Source organism: Apteryx mantelli, chromosome 3 (assembly GCF_036417845.1).
Source record: "Apteryx mantelli isolate bAptMan1 chromosome 3, bAptMan1.hap1, whole genome shotgun sequence".
Taxonomy (NCBI): domain Eukaryota; kingdom Metazoa; phylum Chordata; class Aves; order Apterygiformes; family Apterygidae; genus Apteryx; species Apteryx mantelli.
Window position 1 is genome coordinate 104,161,874 of NC_089980.1, and position 25,020 is coordinate 104,186,893.

The 25,020-nt window shown below is 37.7% G+C and overlaps 1 protein-coding gene across 3 annotated transcripts in view; it reads left to right on the forward strand.

The window, feature by feature from the left end:
• The window catches only part of COL12A1 (collagen type XII alpha 1 chain), a 111,154-nt gene that overhangs the window by 29,794 nt on the left and 56,340 nt on the right, over window positions 1-25,020 (forward strand). For all 3 annotated transcript variants that reach the window (XM_067294103.1, XM_067294104.1, XM_067294102.1), the window contains exons 14-31: window positions 6,306-6,575; window positions 8,470-8,736; window positions 11,118-11,310; window positions 11,997-12,118; window positions 14,794-14,943; window positions 15,027-15,146; window positions 15,703-15,867; window positions 16,050-16,196; window positions 16,859-16,998; window positions 18,053-18,182; window positions 18,898-19,043; window positions 19,325-19,454; window positions 20,327-20,466; window positions 21,217-21,346; window positions 23,051-23,190; window positions 23,459-23,591; window positions 23,693-23,719; window positions 24,035-24,177. In XM_067294103.1, the coding sequence (XP_067150204.1) occupies window positions 6,306-6,575; window positions 8,470-8,736; window positions 11,118-11,310; window positions 11,997-12,118; window positions 14,794-14,943; window positions 15,027-15,146; window positions 15,703-15,867; window positions 16,050-16,196; window positions 16,859-16,998; window positions 18,053-18,182; window positions 18,898-19,043; window positions 19,325-19,454; window positions 20,327-20,466; window positions 21,217-21,346; window positions 23,051-23,190; window positions 23,459-23,591; window positions 23,693-23,719; window positions 24,035-24,177 (2,693 nt within the window). The remainder of the gene's footprint in view (window positions 1-6,305; window positions 6,576-8,469; window positions 8,737-11,117; window positions 11,311-11,996; window positions 12,119-14,793; window positions 14,944-15,026; window positions 15,147-15,702; window positions 15,868-16,049; window positions 16,197-16,858; window positions 16,999-18,052; window positions 18,183-18,897; window positions 19,044-19,324; window positions 19,455-20,326; window positions 20,467-21,216; window positions 21,347-23,050; window positions 23,191-23,458; window positions 23,592-23,692; window positions 23,720-24,034; window positions 24,178-25,020) is intronic.

Genomic DNA, 25,020 nt, shown 5'->3' on the forward strand with positions numbered 1-25,020 from the left:
AAAGGCATGTTCTTAGATGAAAAGAACATACTGTACGTTAGCTGTTAAATAGATTAACTTTTATAATTTGCAATTATTTTAAAGAAAAACAAATTCATTGTGAGATCAGGCAATCTACACAGAAATGTTTGATTGTAATGAATGTCTGAAAACTTGGAAAGCTGTAGGTCTATTTTATGAGTGTCCTTTTTCTGGCAGATATATATTTTCAGAACAGTCTTAAGAATATTTCAATTACTGGCTCTAAGGTCACGTGCATTATAATGCTAAAGCAGGGGAGTACATTACCATTTTAAACATAAATTTCAGAGAAATTCAATGAAAAAAAAGCGTTTCTTTATAACAAGATATAATGGTCAGATTCCCATCTTGCTTGTGCTGAGAAATTTTGAATTGTTTCCACTGGTATCAGTGAAGTTTCTGGGCTAGAATTACTGCTGATGTAAGTGGACATAGCTCTTTGGAAATAAATGAGCCTGCTGATCTACATTAGCAGAGATGTCATCCCATTTCATTTCTTACCTGTGTACATTTTAGTATAAACACCAAGTGGTGTAGTTTACTATATTCATGAGATAAATTTCATAGAGAATTATGTTGTAGTCCCTTTTCCTTTAGAAAGAGAATCTTTATGTTTGGGTGATACAGGGCCCTGACCTGCCATCCTATTTGACAAGTGACTATTTGTGCTGTGAGAATTGGGCTGTACTAAAACAATGTATTAAAGGAAAACGTTGTCATGACTGAGTCACTTTTTAGTTCCAAGTTATTTTTTGTTGTATGCATTTTTTAGAGCTTAGGTTTGAGGATTTTTTTTTTTTGTGTGTGTGGGGGGTAGCAGTCATTTTTTTTTTTGGCCAAAAAATGAATACTAGTTCCTTGGTAAATAAATGATTTCTTTTTGCTGTTTCTATAGCAACATAAGAATGCTTTAGAAATGAATGACCTCCTACAGGCAGAATAGTACAAGGTCAAGTGACATTTTCTTACAATGAGGTTTTTAGCATCTCATAGGAGCTTTACGTAATGTTCAAACTGTGTAGTGCTTCTTCCGTCCTGACTGAAACAAGGCCTCAGTGTCTTCAGGAGATTTCGTACTGTTTCATGCATTTTTAAAACGATACATTCCCAAATTTTTGAGTCTGACATTTGAAAGTAACTTTTGAGAATCTTTGGAATATTATCTTAGTTTTATGTAGGAAATGAAATATTTACCAGAAAAAAAAATCAACTCGGAGGAAGATTGAATGAATAACAAAGATCTGTGTGTAGACAATAAAGAGTAGTGGTTACCTGATTAACTGTGGAACAGATAGATAAGATATTAATGGGGCTGAGTATGACCCCCTGTTGGATTTATCCTAGAGCAGGGACTCTCTGACCAAAGAGTCTCTCTGTCTTGGAGTCAGAGCTCTCCCAAAAGCATAAGGGCAAGAAACCTGTTCCAACAGGCTCAAGTGAGCATTCCCTTTGGGTAACAAGTCCTTCAGAAGATTGGACTCTTCTCCACACCACTTCCACATCCTCTCTAGCACAGGGAGTGTGACTGAGAGGCTGGTGCTCCAGGAGTACTCAGCTACTTTGTGGCCCTGCAGAGAGTGTATTAGCTGACCTAAGCGGTGTCCTCCTCTGGTGCTAAGGAGAGTTCGACCACTGCAGTCAATGTTGAAGTGATTCTGCCACCAGTCTTTTCTGATGAGTGCACTTGGATCCTCTGCTGTGGTGATCTAGCCTGCTGACTTAATGGAGATATTCCTGATCCAGTTGCAAACAAGGCAAGACTCAGGCCATAAAATTTTGGTATCTTCAAGATACAAACCCTCTCTTCAAGAGAGGACTCATTTATTTAGTTGATTCTGACCTTTTAGGATACTGGCTTAGATCAATCCTTTGTTTAACTTGAATGAAATATGGCTCTGCGTGAAGTTTAAAGCTGCAGATTAATCTTGATAGCTGGGTTAAGAGCATATACAGAAAACTGTTTAAACTTTGGGCCCAAACTGAATATACACTGAAATCAGCTGGAGTTGTGTAAATGTTCCTGAGGGAAAAGGCCATTTGAATAAGGCCATTTGATTTTTATGAATGTCAACATTTTAATTTTAGCTGATTCACAGCCTTGTGTTCAGTGGCAACAATGACTGCTGGAGAGCTATGGGAAGCGAGCCAAGCGAGCATAGGAAAACTACTTTAATATGATATTGTGTCTCTGGCATGCTATAATGGAAAAACTTAATATGGAAACAGGACACTTGCAAAGGTCCAGAACTGAATATAAGAGCACCTATCTGAAAGTTACTAAATTACTGTTTTGAGAGTGTGTCTGCACTAAGTGATTGCAGAGATATACAAGTTATTGTAAACAGATTGCAATTCTGAGCTAAAGATTACTGAAGAGAATCTGATAGCCTGAAAGAAGTGACTGTCTTGCTTGCCTAGGCAGTGGTTTGACTTGTCTGTGGAAGAGCTTTGTGTCATTGCATACATACTCACCAAGGCTTATGGCTGTGCTTATACCAGTTGGTTTGGTACTCCAGAGCATCATAGAACCGATGCCTGTTACTGGATAATTTTCAAAAAAAAAATCTGCTTCCTCACATGCTGATGACATGGGGGCTATTTGAAGTGATGGGCTTCCATTCCAAGCCAGAAAAAAACAGGATTCTTTTGAAGCTTAACCACTTGCCAAGCAGCCAGCCAGTGCTTTTCTTTCTTACAATGGGCATTGTCTTTCCACTTTCCATATCCATCCTGTTTAAATAAGCAGGGAAGAAGCAGATGTGCAACAAGCATATCTGAACATGTGCACAAAAAAACAAAGTGACTGCATATGTGTTGCAGTAGTAGATATTCTGTGATACATAAACAGTTTAAATCCAAAGGCAAAATATCTCTTAGGTTTAACTGTATGCTTGCTAGTCACTGCATTATGTCAGTATTATTTTGGAGCTTAAATACATTTCTTGACTCTGAGTGTAGCAGCTTAGATGATATTTGGTGGAATTCTAATAGTTAAGGAATTACAGTTTGTCTGCATCTTAAACACAGATGCTCCCCTGATATAAAAACACTTGCGGGAAGTTCTAGTGAAACAGAAAAAAGCTGTCAGTGAACTTCCACCTCACACATGAGGTGCAAATCAAGTTAGTGTGTTATGTTAAAGAAATGTTCTCTGTTGCAGTGTAACATATAAAAAGTCTAATTTCCCTTAGTAGGTAAGTTCTCTTGTCAGCAGTTTCCAACTACTTGAAGTCAAAATTTTCCATTTAGTTCTAGTGGTTTGGTAGGAATCCCAGTCCCTTTTCCCTCTCTTACCTTGCCTTATAAAAGACATATTTAGTTCCAAAGGATATTTTTTTCAGAACTATTGTATTACAGTAACTGGTGTACATTACAGTCCATTCTAAACAAATTACTTTCCTCTGTTTTTTAATGGGCTCAATAATGACTTAATCAATAATGGTTTTAAATATGCAGTTATTTTTGCAGTGTTTCCAACATATATCATTAGCTGTAGTGTCCAAGTATAGACTCGCAAAAAATTGTGCTGTGGTAGCAGATAGTTTAATACTGAAATCATGTTGTGGCAGAGCCATGTTTTAAAGTAGCCAAAATAAAGTGACTTGTGTATTTATATTACATTAAAATATGGAAAGAAAGTTTTTTATTGTGAGACATCTGTGCATTCTATCAAGTTAGGTTTTCCATATTTTTTCCATTTGGATTGCCTTAATTTTTTTTTTTTATTATATGAAAATGCCAAGATTTGGGAGCAGAAGCTTAAGAGTAGACAGAAAAATTGGTGTAATTTACTTTTGAAGACAAATCCTTTTTCAGGCTTCCAGGAAAATTGGTCTTTGGAGTTAAGATTCTGCCATGGCTTTCATTTAACACAGTCACTGAATTCGGTGAGACTGCATGAACATGAGCAGAATCGGGCCTTTTCACTATAGATTTTTCACTATATGTAACCGCTGTTTTTGTAAATTTACAAATAATTCAACTTTACCAAAAACCCTATATCTGACAATCTTTTTTTGAAAAGAAGATGCCATAAATTGTGCTAATTTATATTGTCAGGGTAAAAAATCAGTATGAAGAGTAAAATTGTAAGAACTGATGTAAAAGTTCCAGAAAAACTTCATGCGATATCACAGGACTATGGATTGGATTGGATTAAAAAAATGAACACAACACAAAGCAATTTTATTACATGTTCTATTAGCTATATTTGATAGGGTCAGCTAGATGATTAGAGTGGTACCCTCTGATTGTGTAATCTGTGAATGTGATGAATCTTTGTTTTATTGCCATTGCTGTTGCAATGGGTTGATGCTGATTTCTATTCATCATTAAGTTAAGTGGTATTCACCGTCTCAGATTTAATGAGGTCGTGCTGGCAATGGGATCCTTTCAAAATGAAGCCTTTATATAGGTAGTCCTGATCGTTCCAGTGGATTACTTATGAAAATGTTGTAGATTTGTGGTGGAGGTGAAAGACAAATGAACACGAAAACTGGAAACACAGCATATGACTTTGGGCAACTTGTGGCTTAGTTTTGGACTGAAACTGCTCCAGGCTTCTGAAACAGTGGGGTCTGTGCCCGGAATGAGCCTGAGCAGTGGAAATTGGATAGGTACTGAATTTCTCTCTGTTCAAAGAATTTTGAATCGGGTCCTGTAGTTACTGTAGTATAATATAGGGATAAATTTTTATCAGTGTGAGTGAAAATTAACTGTGATGCCATGAGACCACCTCAAGTGTTTAGGTCCTCATGCTATGCACCCTCTCAGAAATGTCCTGTACAGTAAGAAAGGCCACAGAGAATGAACACCAAAAAACCTGAGTGTTTCTGTGTGGATATGGATCTGGTTTTGCACGTGCCTTTGGCAAATTTTGCTACAGTGAGGCCATTGCATTACGACCAACAGTCAGTGCTCCTTTCCTGCCAGCAAAAGCCAGCCACTGTAATAAGAAAATGGAATACATGTTATAAGTGTATGTTAAACATTAAACAGAGGCACTGCTATTTTTGCACCACTTTAGACCAATAAGTGCCATTTTTAAGCAGTGGAATTACTCTGGTGTGTCAGGTGAGACTCACTCATCTCGCTGACAGCTTCTGTGATGAGCTGTGTCCTTCATTCCAGGTTAGTTAGACCTAACTATAGGGAGGAAAGAGATGCAAGTCTTACTACAGCAAAGGCGGGGACTGTGTTCCACTGTAACTGCTGCGTGTTGTAAACACACTGCACATCAGCAGTAAACAGATAGAATGAAATAGCTGATGGATCTGGTAAGCGGTGTTCAGGGAGATGAGTGAGATTGCTAGGGCAGCAGCCAAACACACAATTCTCATATGCTGGAAAGATAACAGCTGAAAACAGTGGCACATCTCACCTGAGTGATATATAATATGGGAAAACAATGCACTGTTCTTAATTTGGGATTAGAGAATAAGATGACATGAGAATGGCAGGGATGCACTAAAACCAGCTAGAATGACTTAATTATTACACCTGAAGCATCCAGTTAGCTTTGCCCTCAAGTATGCTCTCAGAGGTAGAAATTCTATTGGTTACAATTAGATCTTTCTTTTTTCTTCTTTACAAACAAGCCAAAAATATAAATATTTGAATATATTTCTCATTTACCAATAGACTGTGGCTTATTCCTGGTAACTACAAAAATTTCTCTTTCAGCAGTGGAAAAAGAAACTTTAAAAATCTCTAAAGGATCTCATATGGTATACAGATTTCCGTGTATAAATATGAACACAGCTATTTGTGGAGGGTGTAAATATAAAGACGTGGTATAAGAATCGCAATATTAAATAAAATGATGAGATCCTCAGAGAACTTGAAAGTACTGTGTTCACTCAGATAAAAGTCTTCTTTACTTGCCCCCAGAAAAATTACATACGTCTGATGATAAAGATGGACAAATGCAGGAAAATTATGTAATTGGAGTTAAAACCTACCTAAATGAGCTGCAGCACATTTAAGCACTGGCTTCCTTCTAAGTCTTCAATTAATACTGTTTTTATTTTGCAAATTATAAAGCTAAAAAGCTGAGTATCTTGCATTGTAAGGGATAGGATTATTTATAGTTTAAAGTTATCTTTAAGTATTTTGCTGGATGAAGCCTTCAGTTTTCTCCTGGAACTGCAAATGTGTTTCACTGGAACTCGTGTTGATGTGAAAAGTTTATTCCACTCTTATGATCATTTACTTTTCCATTTGTACTTTACTCTAACTTTTACTATTTGTATTTTAGTGACAGCTTATTGTTTCCTTTCTTGCAGAACATGGTTCACCTCGTAACTTGGTTACCACAAAGATAACTGACACTACAGTTGGGTTATCATGGACACCAGCTCCAGGAACAGTTAATGATTATAGGATAGTATGGAAGTCACTTTATGATGATACAATGGGAGAGAAGAGAGTACCTGGAAATACAGTGGATGCTATGTTGGAAGGCTTGGAGCCAGAGACTAAGTACAGGATTTCAGTATATGCAACCTACAGCAGTGGAGAAGGAGACCCTGTAGAAGGAGAGGCTTTTACTGATGGTGAGTGTTGTACAGTATTGCCATCACCTATAACGTTCTGTTCTTGATAAAAATGACACATTTTAATGAAAATGGTCTTTATTTTTCTTCATTTTCTGTAAAGTTCCCTCCAAACAAAATCCCATCTCAAACCAGTGAATTCTGGCTTTTTGTTTGACCATAAAAAAAAAAAAAGAAGATGTTTTCTATGTCTTGTAGACTTGGATTCAGCAAGAATTACTCATATCAGTTAGTGATTTGTGCTGTGATTTTGTCTGAAAGTTAATACAAAGCCAGCCTCTCATAGGTATGGCTGCTGGAAAGGAGGTGAAAGAAACCCTATGGGTAGAGTAAAGAGGAAAGGTGGGGAAAATTCCCACAAAACCAATTTTCTTTACATGTTATTTTGCTTTCCACTCTTCATAGTCCTCAAACAGAGGCTCAGGGAGTGATTTTGATATTTGTCATTTACCTTTCCTGCGGCTCTTCTTTTTTCTTATGTGTTAGCACGTTAGGCAGTATTAGTCAAAGCTGGCTCAAGCCTCTCCTGCAGTGTAGGCAGACTGAGAAACACTGAGAGACCAGGGGTAGCTTGTTGCTGCATAGGAAGAATCAGTAAGTAGAGGAGCTGGAATGAATGATTGAAGGGAAGGTCCCAGGAGGATGAGCCTTGATGTTTCTGCTGTTCCCTGAAAAGGGTATGTGAAGATGAAGTCTGAGGGAGTGCTCTGGGGCAGCATCGTGTATGCTTTCTCTGTTCTTACTCTTTCTTAGGCATCTGTTTTTGGCTACTGTTGGAGGCAGGCTACTGGGCTAGGTGAACCTTTTCTTTGACCGAGTATAGGTGCCCTTAGGTCTCACAGGAGCAGTGATTGCTGCTGTTGGTGACAGCTGTCTCCCTCTCACCAAGAGCAGACTGCTGTCCCACATACTCTCCTCCTGTTTGCAAGGACAGCAGCGTTAGTTGTCCTGCCTTTTCCAAGTTAAGTAGGCAGCTTGGCCATATAATCTGTTGCTTCTCTCAGTCTGCTGCCAGAGGGAACTCTGTCAGGCCTGTCAGTAGACCCAGACCTGATGCTAACTAACATTGCCTCTTTCTGGTGCAAACACAACTAAAAATTCTCTGTTCCTAAGGCTGGGAGAGGATAGTGTAGCCTGCAAAGCCTACCTTACCGTGTGCTGAAATACTGACTGATTCTGGCATGCCAAGAAGGTTCTGTCTTGCCAAAACCTAGATGGCTTATTCCAGCTGACAGCCAGCATTACATACCTTTCATTTCACTTCAGGTCTTTTGTAACATTTGTACAGTCTGGAACATGTTTTAGAAGCTGAGTGCTGCAATCTGTAGAGAAAATACTTTGTATGTCCGTTGGCTCATTTCAGCACTGGTACTATCCTACGATTACTGGTGAGCGACTTTCCAAAGGCTTGGAAAGTCTGTTGTATGGAGCCCAGCACCCGGGAGTTTAGATATTTACCTGTATCTTATCAAATCCATAAACTCCAAACGTAGAAAATCTTAACTCTTTAGGGCATTTTGTCTGTAAAACAGCAATGGCTATATAATTATCACTTTTGCTTGAGAGTGTTGAATCCACTACTTAATAGATTACAGAAAAGGGTTTCTACATAGAACTCCTAATTATGCTGTGTCATTCATTGCATAACTTACCCTTCACTCTTTTTTTCTTTGTAGTAGAAAACAGATTTATGTTTGTTTAGTGCATTAAAATTATAAAAGAAATAAACAATGGCCTGTGAAGTTCCCCTGTGTCCTCCCCCTCAATGAAATACTGTAATTTTAAAGTCAGCCGTGGATTTTTTTAATGCAACTGAATGAATTTTGTGGGCATGCATTTGAATATATCTTTGTGTGACAAAGTAAACATTTATCCATATTTTTACACTGAAAAGTGTCACCAAATGCCAGGACTGTGACAGTAGACAACGAGACAGAGCATACAATGAGAGTTACATGGCAGCCGTCACCTGGGAAAGTCTTGTCTTACCGTGTTTACTACCGACCGCAGAGTGGAGGAAGGCAGATGTTTGGAAGAGTAAATGCTCCTGCCACAAGCATAGTATTAAAGCGACTTAAGCCTCAAACTACATATGACCTCAGTGTTGTTCCAATTTATGATTTTGGACAAGGAAAATCAAGAAAAGCAGAAGGAACAACAGGTATGTATTATATGCTAGTATATGATTTGATAATGAAAATTTTATGCTTAGAAACAGTAAGCACAATAAGTAGAAAAGCTGTGGTGGAGTCTGCCAAGTTCAGGAATTAGCAGAAAAATTAAAGAAATTGTTAAAGGCTGAGAACAGAGTTTTATTTGTTGGAAATTTCACTTATGGCATGGCCTGAGCACACCTTTTTGCTATTTGATACTGGTGGTGTATCTCTGGTTTAGAATACTGGACTCATTTTTAAACATTGTCCTCAGAATTTAATGAGATGGTGTGTATTTCTGGTGGCTTGTGAGGAAGACAGTGTTTCTCAGAAGACTGTTTCACATGTTGTCAGTCATTTCATAATTTGCCTTTTGGTCCTGTATATTGACTAAATAGCTACCCTGTATCCTGTTACTTAGATTTTTATTCTTTGTTGACCTGCGGTAGTTAAAAGGCAAGGAGGTGATTTTAAAGAGTCATCAGTGGAAGTCTGACCTTGGAGACCATGGTCTTTTGGATAAGCAGTCGCCTCAGAACCTGAAACACTAAAACATTGATTAAGTCCTGGTGAGGTTTTTTTCAGTGTAAAAGCAAAATGCTTCCTAATCTACCTTTAGTCAGTATCTGATACAGGTTTTTCTTTTTGTAAGGAAATTGTCTCTTGCTTTCCAAATCAAATTGAGTAGATTTAGAGCCATTTTTTTGCTTCCATAGTTACAGGACCATTACCAAAATAGAAATTTTTTCAAGATGTTTCTGCCTGTTTTGGGCTAGTACAGTTCACTGAGGCACATTATAAATATTTCATGCCATCCTCTGTTCTCAGGACATAAGTCATATTGAATGGTGATAAGAAGTAAGAAACAAGTCTCCTAACAGTGGAGATGTCAGCACCTTAATTACTGAAGGAAGATTCTTTTTAAAACTAAAATGTAATTTTTGTAGAACAGTCATGAAAACTTAATCAGCTCTTGTCCAAAATCTCCTTTTTCAACCTTGCGAATTATATTGAGATAAATCTCAGATTATCCAGCTGCTTTTGATTTTTGACCTGTTTATTTTGATATAGATGAGGATGTGCCACTGTGCTTCCTGTGAAAATAACTATAGTGCTAAACACTCTTTGGAAGCGAGTCAGCCCAAGTGATCTAGTTAGTTGAAGCTGTCATAGTAATTTGGGGAGGAGTATTCTAGGAGATGAGACAGAGAGGCTGTATTTTTCCTTATGAGTGGGAGTATATCTACTGTTTCTCATGGGAATTCATAATCTGGGGGCATTATGATCTTTCAGCTCTAGTTAGACAATTGCATAGGCACAGGGATAAATCAAGCTCTTATTCGTTTTCATCTTTTTCTTCCAAAGCTGAAAGAAGAAGTGGTTACTTTCTTGTTACTCTACTCCCCATTTTTGCAATTTTGATATTACACTGCTGTGGTATTTTCTATATGGGATTGCACTTCAGATTTACACAAAGACAAAAGTGATGCAGAAACTAGCAGCACGGTTGTTAAACATTGCGTTTAATTGTCTGTGAGTACTGACCTATACTGGGTAGACATTAGTTCTCAGGTAAAATTGCTCTTGACCTATAAACCTCAAGCCGTTTGGCTGTTACTCCTCTTAAGAATTATTTGTTGATTTATTGCCACACCTGTGGTTGGTGAAGCTGCTTGAGCTGCCAGGCCCTGAGCACGCAGAAGGAGAGGACTGTTGTCAGGACCTTTTCTATGAAAGGGGCCTTGCTTTCAGTGCCTCCATGTGGACCTCTTGGACCAAGAGTGCTCTGAGGAGAAAGCAGCTTGAGAGGTGACGTTGGTGATGGAGAACTGGTTGGCTATGACTTTTGCCTGCAGTAAATTTTCTGGCTTTGGTTTGAGAGGAAGCTCTATTGGTTTCTCTCTTGGTTTGTCTAGCCCACCTACTTGGAGCCATTTAAAAGAGAAAAAGCTAGTCTAAGCTGGTCAAGTAGTCTTTCTCCGTAATTAACAGAGAAAGTAGGTGTCAACCTACCTGACAGCCCACCTATTGTCAACATTTATTGTACAATCAGATGGATGTTTAAGACAGGTGAGATGAATTACTGTCTATCTTCTGTTCCTTGACTGTAGAGGGAGCATTGGTAACAAACTCAGCCTACATACCTATCTTTTAGATAGCTAAAGCAAGGTGAAGTGAATCTCACCTTTCCTATCTTGATACTTCTGTTTATGTCAAAGGAAAGGCACACAGTGTTTAGGATTTTTTTAAAAATGTGTACCATAAGTTTAACAAAATTCATAGTTAATTAAATCACTAATACTGAATTTGCTTATGGACTTTTACATTCAAGAATACTTGTTGATTTTTCATAAGCAGACCTGATTTAAATCTTCTTTTATCCTTGCAGCCTCTCCCTATAAGCCACCTAGAAATCTGAGAACTTCTGATTCTACTATGTCAAGCTTCCGAGTAACCTGGGAGCCAGCCCCAGGGCAAGTGAAGGGTTACAAAGTAACTTTCCATCCTACTGAAGATGATAGAAGCCTTGGAGAATTAATAGTGGGGCCGTATGACAGCACAGTGGTATTAGAGGAGCTTAGGTATGGATAATAATAACATATCTTTAAAAAAAAAAACCTTTAGCTTAAGGTTTTGTTTAATCATGATCCAGGATTGGAATGCCTTGCAAAATCTGCTATAAGTGAGGAAGTACTTATGGCAATAAGCTGTAAGAATGTTGTTATGCAGTCTTTGAAAGGCACCTGACAGGGCTCTTCCGAGATTATTCCTGTCGCTTGTGGTGTTCTCACGGGAACTAAAGGAGGCAAAGATGTAGGCAGAGGCAGCGTTCACATGTGGGAGAGCTAATGGGACACTGGAGGAGAAAGCTGGGATTTCTGAAGTTTCTCCCAAAGGTTCTTTACTTACTATTAAAAATTCCTAGTTTAGTTCTGGATCCATTTTTTCAGAGGGCTAGATTTATAAAGTGGTCTTCAGAGCATGTCAAAATCTTTTATGAATTGTATGCATATAAACTGAATATATTAAAAATAGAACCATTAAAAGTCTTAAATGACTTGAATGAAAAAACTCTGTAAGTACAGATCTAGAACAAACTCTTAAATTGTCAAAATGTCACGGCTTCAGTGGAGGAACTGGTCTTTGAGTTTTGCATTTTTGCACTTTATTTTCTGTGGAGTAAAACTGTGAAGATTTTATAAGTGAAGTGTCAGCATTTAGCTAGCCACATGACTTTAGTTACAGTATGTTTGCTTAACTATTGCAGGGCAGGAACTACCTATAAGGTAAATGTTTTTGGAATGTTTGATGGAGGAGAGAGCAGCCCACTGGTTGGACAAGAGATGACTACCCTTTCAGATACTACTTCGGAGCCTTTTCTATCTAGAGGTAAACATGATCGAATTGAAGAAAATGTAGTCTTGGATTATGGATAAAAAAGACCAAAAGAGTTTCTCAGCATTTCCTTATCATTTTTCTAATGCACATAAATATTTATTTGCAGGATTCAGTGTACTCCCTACCCTGATGATATAAACCTCTGGTCTGAAATGACCACTAAGTATGGCCTCTTTCATGATTCTATTCCTCTGCGCCCTTTAGATGATCTTACAAAGATGATAACTCATGCAAGCCATGTTTGCTGATTATTTAAAGCCAGCTGCATAGCATTTGCAAGCCATCCTCATCTGTGTTAAATCACATAAGGTCAAATTCTTGAACAGAGATCATGGCTCATCTACAAGGGTGTTCACAGGAGTAGAACAAAGAATTTAAAGCAGATCTTTAGCCCTTTGCTTGTCCTTACATGGTGACTTTTCCTTTTTAGACTAAGATATAATAAATATACAATGAGCAAAGGTTTGATAGCTGGGGAATCTCAGAGTTATGGTGTATTCTTTAGATTTATATGCAACAAAACCATTATTTTAGGAAGAGAGTTAGTACAGACATGCAATTGCTGAGTATTCTCCACTATCTGTTTGGGGGTTTCTCCCTGTGTAGCTGAACCTTCCAACCAAAGTATCTATGATTCTTATGATAACGGCTCCCTCTGTGTGGGTAATAGGCCTCTGCAAATGGATTGAACAGCTATGCCCACCATATTTTTGGAAAACACTGGTCAAACAGAGTTTCAGGACTTAGTCCTCCTTCATGGAAGGTGTAAAGAACTTATCTGCAGCAGGTCTTTGCTTCTTAATAGCCAAGCATAGGGGTAGAAGTGCAGATCTTTCTCTGCCGTTACAAGCTTTGCATAACCATCAGAGAGAACAGAGAATTTGTTAAGGAGGAAGAACCTAACTGCAAAGGTCTTTCAGAGTTAATTAAAGAAAAAAAGTTTCTGACTGTTAAGTACAGCATTCAGTTGACCCAGTATTCTTTTGTCTTATGGATACCCTCTTTCCACACCAGGCTGTGTAAAAATACTACCCTTGTGAAAATTTTATTGACAACATTTTTAGAAACTTCTAAAGTTATTGCAGTCCTATTGCAGTCTAATACAATAGAGTAAAACTGAGAAAAATTACATAACAGGCCATCCGTGACATTTGAGTAAAACTGTGATAATTCTGGCAGAAAAATAATTACCTCAGGAGTGGTTTGTTATTTTTGATTACTGCAGCTGTCATTTCTTTCCTCAGTGTTATAATCTTTAAGCTAATTTGTTTTACTACTGCATGGATTTGAGTCATGGTTAATGTGAAAAATGAATTTTTTATCTGGGACTGTAAATGTAATAGTACATTATATATTAATAGGGGGAAAAATCACCCTAGGTCTGGTGCCTTTGCTTGAATTTTCCATTTGGGGAATTATGGTAGTTGGAAGAAAAATAAAAGTCAAAATAGTTTAACTGTTATATTGTACATGAAGCTAACCTTAACTTCCATGTTAAAGTTATGCATGCAATTTTTTGAACTAACATGGTTTTATTTAAACCCTACTCCCAATCTATTTTATTGTCCTGATTAAAGACTAGATCTATATTTTCTATGCAGAAGAGGATCATGCTTTTAAGCCCCAGGTACATGGAATAGTTATATTCATGAGTCTGCAGTGTTGGATCAATTATGTGGAACATATATGAAATCACAATATCTTTCAACTGTGATGAGTGTGGCTGATTTTTCTCAATGGGATTTCTTCCATATAAAGACCAGAAGCTCTGATGGCAGGAAGCCAGAAAATTTGCAGCTGGTAACACAATCTCCAGGAAAAGAGAGAGAGCAAGGATTTTTTTTTTTTTGCAAATGGCTGCTGATAAAATCATTGTGTCTTTCTGCTTTGTATAAATATTTTGTGATCTTTCTTGTGATGAAAACAAAATGATACATATTTTATTCTGTAATTTGTAAACTGAAGATATCTGAAATAACTTCCTACCTTTTCAGAACATTGCAGCTTTATATAAATGTTTGTTCTTGTCACCTCTGTATCTCTTGACCTGTGTTTATGTTTGCATATCTTCTTCTAAATTGTGTTCTTTCTTTCCTGTATGTGCAAACTTTTGTACCATCTGTATTACTATGTCTTTTCCCCTGCAAATTCAGAAATGCTATTTATTTGAAAGTGTTTGTAATATATGCTATTAGTTCCATTACTGTATAGTTGAAAATTGAGCAGTAATTTAGCCATCCATAGCCATAGAGTAAAATACTGTGAATTTGGATAATCTGATAATGCTCACTGCTATGTCAGTGGTTAGCTTAGTAGTCTTTTACGAACCCTAGGAATCTGAAAACAAGTTATGAACCATCTCTAAGGACCAAAATAGATAATGACATGACAATAAGGAAGAACACTTTAGTGATCCTATACATTTTAGAAGTCTTACTCCTGAAAGGATACATACATGAAAAAATTTATACAGCTTTTGCCATGGAACAGGTGACTAGTGTGAATAATGTTCACAAATAGATCATACTTGACAGAGCGCCAGTGGAAAAAACCTAGAGATATTTTAGAAGCTAATTCATGACATATGTCATATAAAAGAGGTTGGGGAAAGAAAGCTATCATGGTTTGATGTAGCTAAGGTTATATTTTTGTGGTTGATATGGCAGGTTTAGAATGTAGAACCAGAGCAGAAGCTGATATCGTGCTGCTGGTGGATGGCTCATGGAGTATCGGGCGACCAAATTTTAAAACTATCAGGAACTTCATTGCCCATATTGTTGAAGTTTTTGATATTGGTCCTGACAAAGTACAGATTGGTAAGTCCTTGTGTGCCTGAGGGCAACTGAGGCATAACTGCTGCATGGCCACTTAATAACCGAGTAATAATGGCTTTTTTCAGGTCTTGCACAGTATAGTGGAGATCCCAGGACAGAATGGAATCTCAATGCTTACAGAACCAAGCAGGCTTTGTTAGAGGCTGTAGCCAACTTACCATACAAAGGAGGAAATACTCTAACAGGTACGTAGCACTTCCAGAATTTTCCTTAATCTCCATTAAAAACATTTTAGTAGTTGACTCCGGTATTGTTCAGTGAGCTCAAATTTGTACATGATCAGAGGGGCTTGCAGTTCACTTTGGGTATGTTTGGATGAGAACAGGCATAGCATGTGGCCATATATTCTCAGTGGAAACCTGGAGAAATATGATGGAGGAGAGCTTGGGTGATGAAGAGCTGCAGGGTTGCATTTTGGCATATGAGAAGAAAAAAAGGCAGCTCCATGTCAGGGTTGGGATGAAGACAAGGTGAGGACCCAGAAGGGAGACTACAGAGAACCAGATAGGAGGGTAATGCATAAAAGGTAAGAGATCAGAGACCTTGAAAGGACTGAAATGGTGCCAATTCCTGGTAAGTGTAGATGATGGACTTCAGTGGGATTCTGAGTGCTCCCTGAAGGAAGTAAATTGTGGAATGATGTTGTCAGAGTGAAATGACCAGGATGAAATACTCTCCTTTACCATGACTGTATGTTTAAAATAGTGTATAGTGATGGTTACCTCCTTTGTATCATGCTAGGAATGGCCTTGGATTTCATCTTAAAGAACAACTTCAAACAAGATGTAGGCTTGAGGCCCAGAGCTCACAAAATTGGTGTTCTTATCACTGATGGCAAATCACAAGATGATGTAGTCACCCCTTCAAGGAGACTCAGAGATGAGGGAGTGGAACTTTATGCAATTGGTAAGTATTGTATGAAGAGGTAGGCTGAGTTACCCCCCGTATGCTAACTGTACACAGAAGTGGAAAGAAACATAAGTATCTAAAAGAGGATTCAAAGAATGTATTTAGAAGCTTATGTTCATGGCAGTATGTGTCACGGCCACTGTTCCTAACAAGCTTCGTTCTCATATCTTCTCTGTAAGGTATTAAAAATGCAGATGAAAATGAATTGAAGCAGATTGCAACGGATCCAGATGACATCCATGCTTACAACGTTGCAGATTTCTCCTTCCTGGCTAGCATTGTTGATGATGTAACCACAAATCTGTGTAACAGTGTGAAAGGCCCAGGTACATCACATATTCTAACTAATTCATCCTCTTTCTGTTTATGTGCTTGATTTGCTAATTCCTTTTCATTACTTTCTGGGAACACTGTGTAGCCCTGAGCTGTTTTTTCAGCTGCTGGTCTAAGGATGTTGTGCAGACCACCTGGAATACCCGCAGGGGTTCTTCCTTTCCTTTCAACAATGGCTGTGTTATACCTAACACAGCATGACATGGCTGGACATGCTTGCCTTTTTCCCAGAGTCAGGAAATATGTTGCTCACTTTGTCACCTTTTTGCTCAGTCTGGCAGGTTCTTTGATGATACTCATCCAATAAATAAAATTTTAGCAGCTCTGCTCTTTTAAAGTATAAGTGTCTGACAGCTCAGAACCAAAGCCTGGCATGGAAGAACGCTCATGTTACCTGATGGTCTTCCAGTGAAACACTGGTGTTGGAGGTGGGGTAGGAAGGATAGGGAGTTTGTATGGACTTGAGGGTGTGATGATGAGCTGTTTGTTCACACAGTTGTTTTAAGAGTTTCCTGAGGAAACAGAAACATAAGCAAATACCTCAACTGTTTGTTTTTTTCTTAAAAAAAAACATTTTTATGTTGTTGTAAGTCACATTTTTATTCTTGATGACATAAGAATAAATTCATGAATTTTAATTTGTTTCCACTTGTAGGTGATTTGCCACCTCCCTCTAACCTAGTTATTTCAGAAGTGACACCTCGTTCTTTCAGACTGAGATGGACTCCACCTTCTGAGAGTGTCGATAGATACAGGGTTGAATACTACCCTACCTCTGGCGGCAGACCCCAACAGGTTAGTGCTGTATGTTCTTCTCTGACATTGTCCATGATAACCTTGGACTTTTGCATCACAGTAATGCCATTCTGAAGTTTGTGCTTATTAGGCTGTGTGTGGTATAACAGTAAATGAAAAAAAGCTTCCAAGGTCAATAATACCTTATTTTGTAAACCATAAACAAAATTACAAAAATGAGGAGCAGACTTTGTTTTAAAATCATTAATCTGGGAATAAAATATATATTTTTAAAAATAGCTGAATGATATTTTCTAGTAATTCCTTTCTGTTCATATTCTATTGTCTTATGTTGGTTTAAATGAGTCTGCAGTGGAAATTTTCTGAGCATACTCACAGGTAGGCTCACTGTCCTTTTAGTGCATTTTCTAGTTAATAGAGAAAAGGTCAGTGGGTGATGTGGGTTGTGAGGTAGCATTTAGATGAGCATTGTATGATAGTACTTTGGAGAATGTGCTTAGGCACAGATTCAAACTGTTAATGCATATGGTCAAGCTCATCTTGTGGTTATTACTTCTCTCCACAGAGAGCCAGTAGCAGGCAACCCTAGATACTAGGCACTCTGAATTGCTCATCACTCTCTTCAGCCAGGCAGGATAATAGGAGAATGAAGTTAGGCACCTCCATGTGCCTAACTCGGAATGTCCTACCTCTGAATGTGGATTTTAAATCCTAACTCAGATTTGACTCATTGGGAGTTTTGTCTTAGTTTTATTGTGACCTCAGGATTTGGCCTATGATTAGATTTGAAGCAGCTATTCCAATGCACACTGGCTTTACAGCTTGACTGTCTGCTGCCATTTCTGTTCTGCAAGATGTCGCTAATGGCACGTGCTGTAACCACCTAGAGTACCTTGGATGTTTGACTTCTTTTTCCAAAGTATATTTCCAAAGTTCTATAAGACAGAAGACACAGCAGATTAAGACCATGCTTATTTTTAGTTCTAGACCATTGATTTCTGAGGATTTTCACAAGGAATTAATTTTTTGTTAGAGATAAGATTACAGATGCATTTGCTGTACACTTAGTTAACATTGTTCCTATTTTATGTAGTTTTATGTAAGTCGGATGGAAGCTACGACAGTTCTGAAAGATCTGAAACCCGAAACAGAATATGTTGTTAACGTGTTTTCTGTGGTAGAAGATGAAAGCAGTGAACCTCTGATCGGGAGGGAAACAACTCGTAAGTTAGAATTGCAATGTGAATAACATATTAACAACCAATCTGATATATGGAAAACCATCCAATAGAACTTTTAGCACTATGGGCTTTCTTTTTAGAGGAAAAAAATTATTGACTGGAATGACCAAACTGTGTTGTGTTACACTGGTCATTCAGATTTTGGCTGGAAAACTGTAGCAAAGAGAAACTGCTGTGTGGTAAAAAATGTTTGTCCCAACTTTGGCCTCCTTCCAGACTTGTAAAGACACTGCTGTACCAGCCTTCTTAGCCTAGAGCAGTAGAGATGAATTACAAGATGGAGTTTATAAATTCCAGAAATGTTATCATATACAGACCTATATTCATTCATTAATTCCTGCTGCTAGCAGCCAAAATGTTACATGAAATTCATTCTAATTTTGTAAGATTAACAAAAACACGTTTCAATACAATTGCATCATTTCTATGTTGAGAGACATAACTTAGCTATTATGTTTCTACTGTCAGCTGTCTGTGTTATTGATGTTAGGTATGTTGATATTGAATGCGGCATAGAGTGACTTTTCTGCCTCCTCCAGAAAGTTGAATGTTAGGGGCTCATTTCCCTTCCCTTTCTAATGCCCATGTGCTCTATTCTCAATAGTACTACCTCTGTTGTGAAATATGAAGGATATAGAAGGTAGAAATAATGAAATGATAATGGAAATAAATTAATATATATTTTTTTATTTGACAGTGCCAATCTCTTCAGTTAGAAACCTGAATGTTTATGACATTGGATCAACTTCTATGAAAGTGAGATGGGAACCTCTCAATGGAGCTACTGGTTATTTGCTAACATATGAACCTGTGAATGCCACAGTCCCAACTACAGAGAAAGAGGTAAGAGAATTTGTCTTCACTTCCTGTACTCTGCCAAAACAAAATTAAGAAAAACTGATAGATTTGCTTCCTGTATCATAACAGTCAAAAAAACCTGGCATGTACTACTTGAAGTGCTGTGTGAACTTAGTTGGGATATTGTATACAATGACATCAGTCAGGAAGCTGTAAATATACTACAAATCTCACAAACAAAATTCCCTTTAAGTTAAATCATTGTTTGCTTTTCTGCCTCTGTTTTCTTTAGTTTTTTAAACATGGTGTAATTTTTTAATGTGCAGATGCGTGTTGGATCATCAGTGAATGAGGTTCAGCTGGTAGACCTCATCCCTAATACTGAGTACACTTTAACTGCTTACGTATTGTTTGGCGATATGACCAGTGACCCACTCACCTCCCAGGAAGTGACATGTATGGACATCTTGATTTTTGCTTTGTTATTGGTTCAGCAACATTTAACTTTCGTTTTATTTCATGCAACTTTTTTATTTCTGTTTTGTTTTGTTTAGAAGACCATCTTTTTCCTGTTTTATGCATTTTACACTACTCTTATGTTTCCAAAGTATCCTGAAGGAAATTTCAAAGAAAATGAACCAATTATTAAAAGAGGAACAAAATTTTTTTTCCTTGAATAATGAAGCAAGTTGATTTGACAGTCTCTAGGTTATGGTGTTTTAAAAGGGATTCAATTTTGGTTGCATTAATAACTTCTAGTAACCTTGTTCCTGAATTCAGAGGGGCTCACTTAAGTATGGAGAATCTATGGCCCCCAAATATTAATAAAATTGGAAAAATTGGGTACGAAGAAGGAAGCATACCATACCAAGGGAAAGACTGATATAAACATGGCTTCCTTTTTTATATCTTTCCTTAAACGACTACAATTTCCTACTGCTGCAGGCATGTTTCTGGGCTAGATGTACTCAGTGTGGTTATTCTTATGTTCTTAAACAATGTTAAGCCCTTAAGTGTACATGAAAAGTGGCTGGTTTAATTTGATTGTCACCAAAAGTTATGTTCTTAAGAAAAGAGCACTGGTACTTCTAGAAGTATTGTGCTCATAATTCACAAACGTGAATCTATTATAGTTTTTAGCTATCTTGCTGGTTGCTGGGACAGTAAGTTGTTAACCTGTCTCATCTAATGGCCAGAGCAATGAACTGCCTGGAAAGTTATTGCTGCCATTTGAATTAAATGCATGAAAATAATTAATTCATTCAGTGAGAGACTTACACCTCTCTTGTGAATAGCATTTTCACTTACTACTGTCATTATTTGTATAGTACCTTTGCCTGGACCAAGAGGCTTAACAATCAGGGATGTTACTCACAGCAGCATGAACATCCTTTGGGATCCTGCCCCAGGCAAGGTTCGAAGATACATCCTAAGATACAAAGAAGCTGAAGAAGCTGACATAAAGGAGGTAAGGAAAAGGAACATTTTTGCAAGTACTTGAAGAGAGTTTTATTTTGAGAAGCTGGATTATTAAAATAATATTAAAAGTAATACTAGAAGCCATTGAGAATAGGGAACATCAGTCAAGAAAGAGTACTGATGTCTTGGGAGCTGAATAAACTTGGGCTGGAATTCTTCGCATACTCCCCTCCTTCTCATAAAGAGGGGGATAAGGCCTCAAGCTTACTAGAGTTCTCCTGTGTTTTGATAAATAGCCATTTTTGCTCCATGACTGTACTATGCCAAGCTTTAAGAACAGCTTACAATTAGGAGGAACATGATTGTGGATTAAAGGAGGCGTGTTAGCTCTTTTCCTAACTGACACCACGTGAGTGAGCATTGTTACAGATGCCTTTCTTTGAGTTATGTGCAAGCTTTCCGTAGTTGCGCTGCTAGACATGAATCAACTCTTCAAGGATTAAATGTGTTTTTATAAGGGAATGAGAACTTTCTGGAGAGGCAGTTTGCATCCTCATTTCCAAAATGAATGAAGCAGTGAAACAGCCAGAAGTAGCTTGCTGGTATCTGGGACAATATACTTTGCAATGGCAGTTACTAGATAGACCTTCAACATTCAGGTGTAAATGTAGGGGAAAATGGTAAAATTTAATGCAAAATACTTTTCTCTTTTTCAGTACAGGAATTCCTACAATTTAATTAAATGCCGGATCATAAATAGAATAATTTTTAAATCTTAAGTCATTATTTTTACTCCTAGGTGGAAATTGACAGATCCAAAACCAGCACAACTCTTTCTGACCTTTCCTCCCAAACACTGTATAATGTAAAAGTTGTTGCTGTATATGATGAAGGGGAATCTCTACCAATATCTGCAGAAGCTGTTACTCGTAAGTTTTCCTAATAACTCTGCTTATAGATATTTTTATCTTAGATTCTATTTAAGGAGTGTGTGTTGCAATATATTATTGAGTTTAGGTGGAAACATAATTTTAATCTGTTCAGTCTGAGAAATGTTTTACTTGTATTTGTAGCATTATTTGCAATATAATCCTGAGAATCTTTGAGAATCTCAGATGAGGTCAGCATCTTTTTGCAGTGAACACTGAGCCTGCTGTCTGCAGAGAGGGAACAGACCAACAACTGAAGAAAAATTTGTTGTGTTTAGAAGCTGAAGGAGGAAAGTAGGGGTAGAATTAATGAGAGAATATGAGAATAGAGGAAAGGTTTAGCAAGTCTGTGAAGTTACTTGAAATCTAGGAAAGTGAGTAGGAAGCTAGGGAATGTGCTAGACAGTTACAGAGGTTTGATCTTGCTTCTGACACAAGATTATTTTTATATCGTGGAACGGTAAGCCAGCCTGTACTTTTAGAGATATATTATTCAGGTAATCATAAAGGCAGCATTTCATTAATGACAACAGATAAAGACAAGGAAAGGGTATTGCATGGATGGTAAGAGCAAATCTCCAGACAAGAGAGTTGATGCAGACTGAAAAGAGAAAGCTGATATCAGAGAAGCCCTCATCCTGATCTGGGCTTATGGTTTAAGAAGAGAGCTAGAATAGGAATGGACAATGTTACTTTATCATTGACCCGCACTCTGAAGTAAAAAAAAGAAAACATGCTCTCTTTTTGTATTTCTGCTTAATTTTTTGTTTTGTAGCCTGGTGTATTTGAAAATGTTTGTGAGATATTTTTTGCTTCCTTTTGTGTGAGCCTGTTCTATACCTGTATTTTTGTGTGAGTGTATGTGTGAGGAAAAAGAGGAAAGCTCTGTCAAAGAAATTATTTTTAGTTTAGGTCTGTAGTTTTACCTATTGTTTGTGGGAGTGAGTCTCACAGGCTGTATTCAGTTCTGTGATTGTTCTGGCTCCTGCATAATGGATGGGGACTAGCTCTTGCAGTTGAACCTATTTGTCAGAGAGAGAGTGGCCCATGCTCCAATCTCGTATAAGAATTTGAATGTTTGGACTGAAGGAGAGCAACAGAGAGAGTGAGAAAGTTAGTGGGAAGAAATAGGCTTCTCCAGGAGATGGAGAACCTGATTGTAGTTTCTATCTCTCATTTGCCTTTTAGAGGCACCCATTTCTTTCCAGTGACTATAACCCTTTGCCTCCTTAACCTAATGTTAACCTCTGTGAATTCTGCTATCTTTCTAAAAAAAAAAAAAGGTGTAATTCAGCCATGGATTGTTTGGCTTATATAAGAAATTTTAAGATCTAGGTGAAACTCATGCAAGAGCTCAGAGCTAGGGGTTGGTGATGGGGTCATAATTACTCCTTCTAACTCCACAATGTAGGGGCTGGGATTTCAGTTGTTTTGAATAGGCATAAATTGACTGAGGTCAGTGGAGCTATGTCTGTTTTATCAGGTGATGACCTGGTAATGTGAAATTATGAAGGACGACTTGCTTAGTGTAGCTGCTGAGTTATAGTACGGGATTTTGTTGTAGTTATTAGAAGCATAGTAACTGACAACTGAAACTTCTACAGAAGACTATCTTCTGAATTCTTTATCTGAGCAATTATTTGGTTTAACTATACTCATTCTGTAGTTACATTTTGTGGAGTATTTTTCCTTTTCCCATAATAGAGCCTGTACCAGCACCAGTCAATCTCAGAATCACAGATGTAACCAAGCATAGTTTCAGAGGAACTTGGGATCATGGAGCTCCAGATGTCTCTCTGTACAGAATAACCTGGGGACCCTATGGAAGATCAGAAAAACAGGAGGTAAGAATGGATGGTCACCCTAGGATTTTGGGAGCAGTGTCTCAGAGTGTATATTTTTAAAATCAAAAATCTAATTAATAAATGACTTATGTCTGGCAAGCATTCTTGTTGTGCTCCTTGGAAATTCTATGAGAAGACCTAGAATACAGAGTTTGAGTTATAGCCACTTGTAGTGATGTTACTGTGTGAAAAGTTACTCATTTCTCTCTTTCTCTTTCCCTCTCTCTCTCTCTCTCTCTCCTTTTTTTTTTTTTTAATTCTCCACAAGACCATCTTAAATGGGGATGAGAATAGTTTGGTCTTTGAAAATCTGAATCCAGATACATTATATGATGTCTCAGTTACTGCCATCTATCCTGATGAATCAGAAAGTGATGACCTGACTGGCAGTGAACGGACACGTAAGTAGTTTAAGGGTTTCTACATTTTGTATTTCATAGTTATTAAATTAGAAGGCATCCACATGCAAGAGTTCTGAAAACTCTTTCTGCCTTTTTTCTAGTACCATTGGTGCCTATAACCACACAAGGTAAGAACCTGAATTTCCAGGTATAGTATTAAAGAAAGCCTGTACCTCCCTTTTTCTAAAATGAGCAGAATGTTGACATTAAAAAGCTGAGATTGTTTATTAAACATTATTGTATGTTTGGAGGAATGCTAAACACTAGTTTACCACATGTTTGTTATTTTACAAACATTACAGTTTATATTGTCTTGTTTTTGTTTTTAATACATTCTGCTTTTGGTGGGACATTCATGCAGCCCTAAAAGTGTGAGTGCAGTGTTTGTTTGTGTTTTTTTGCTTGAATTATATGTTTATTCTTTGCTTTACTACCTTTCTCAGCCCCAAAGAGTGGCCCACGAAACCTTCAGGTGTACAATGCAACTTCACACAGTTTGACTGTGAAGTGGGATCCTGCCAGTGGTCGAGTACAGAGATACAGGATCATTTACCAGCCTATCAGTGGGGATGGCCCTGAACAGTCGGTAACTAATTCTGAAATGCTGTAGTTATTAAACCTTGTAAGGTAGTTCTGCAAATTAAACCATGAGATAATTTATTTCCAAAGCACAACAGTGCATATATTAATTGTCTTTTAGGGGAAGATTTCTATTTATAGCAAATATGTACACGTTACCACCTTTTTTTTTTCTTCCCTTTCACTTTCAAGATGGTATGTTCTGTGTAAAGCAAGATACAGCTCGGATACAGCCCATTTTCTTGAAAGTCGTATAATTATGATCAGAATAAAATGAAAATTTTTGAGGAACAAATCAATCAGCACATTAGAGTACAAGTCACAGAGATACATTTATCACAACAGTCAGTAATAGGAAATAGCATCACTTCTTCCATAGTCAAGAGCTTGCCATTTTTCTCACAGTGCAGTTCATGTGCCATCAGAGGGGCTTTGCCATGGATCATACTGTGGACAGCTGAGAATTGTATGTTATCCTCTCTTATCACACTAGGGACAGAATATCCAACAAGAAGTGGCAGTTGCAAAAGCTAATCCATGGGAAACATATTTTAGGGAAGTGTTTAAGGTATTTTAGTGTCTTTTAATATGATTGAACAGCTGTAATGATGGGAGAGAGCCAATATTGTGTGACCAGTCAGCTTTCCCCGGATCATCAGCATGAGTTGTGTAGACTGCTGGTGGTCTAAGCAACATAGCCTGGGAACGGTAATTCAGTCAGCCTGTTTATCAAATGTGTGTGCTACTTAAAATGCCATATTCTGCAGTAGGAGGCTGTTGTGGTTACTGCCACGTGACTCACAGGAACAATCTCAGAAGAAAACCACACATATTTAGCTTGTTACTGTAA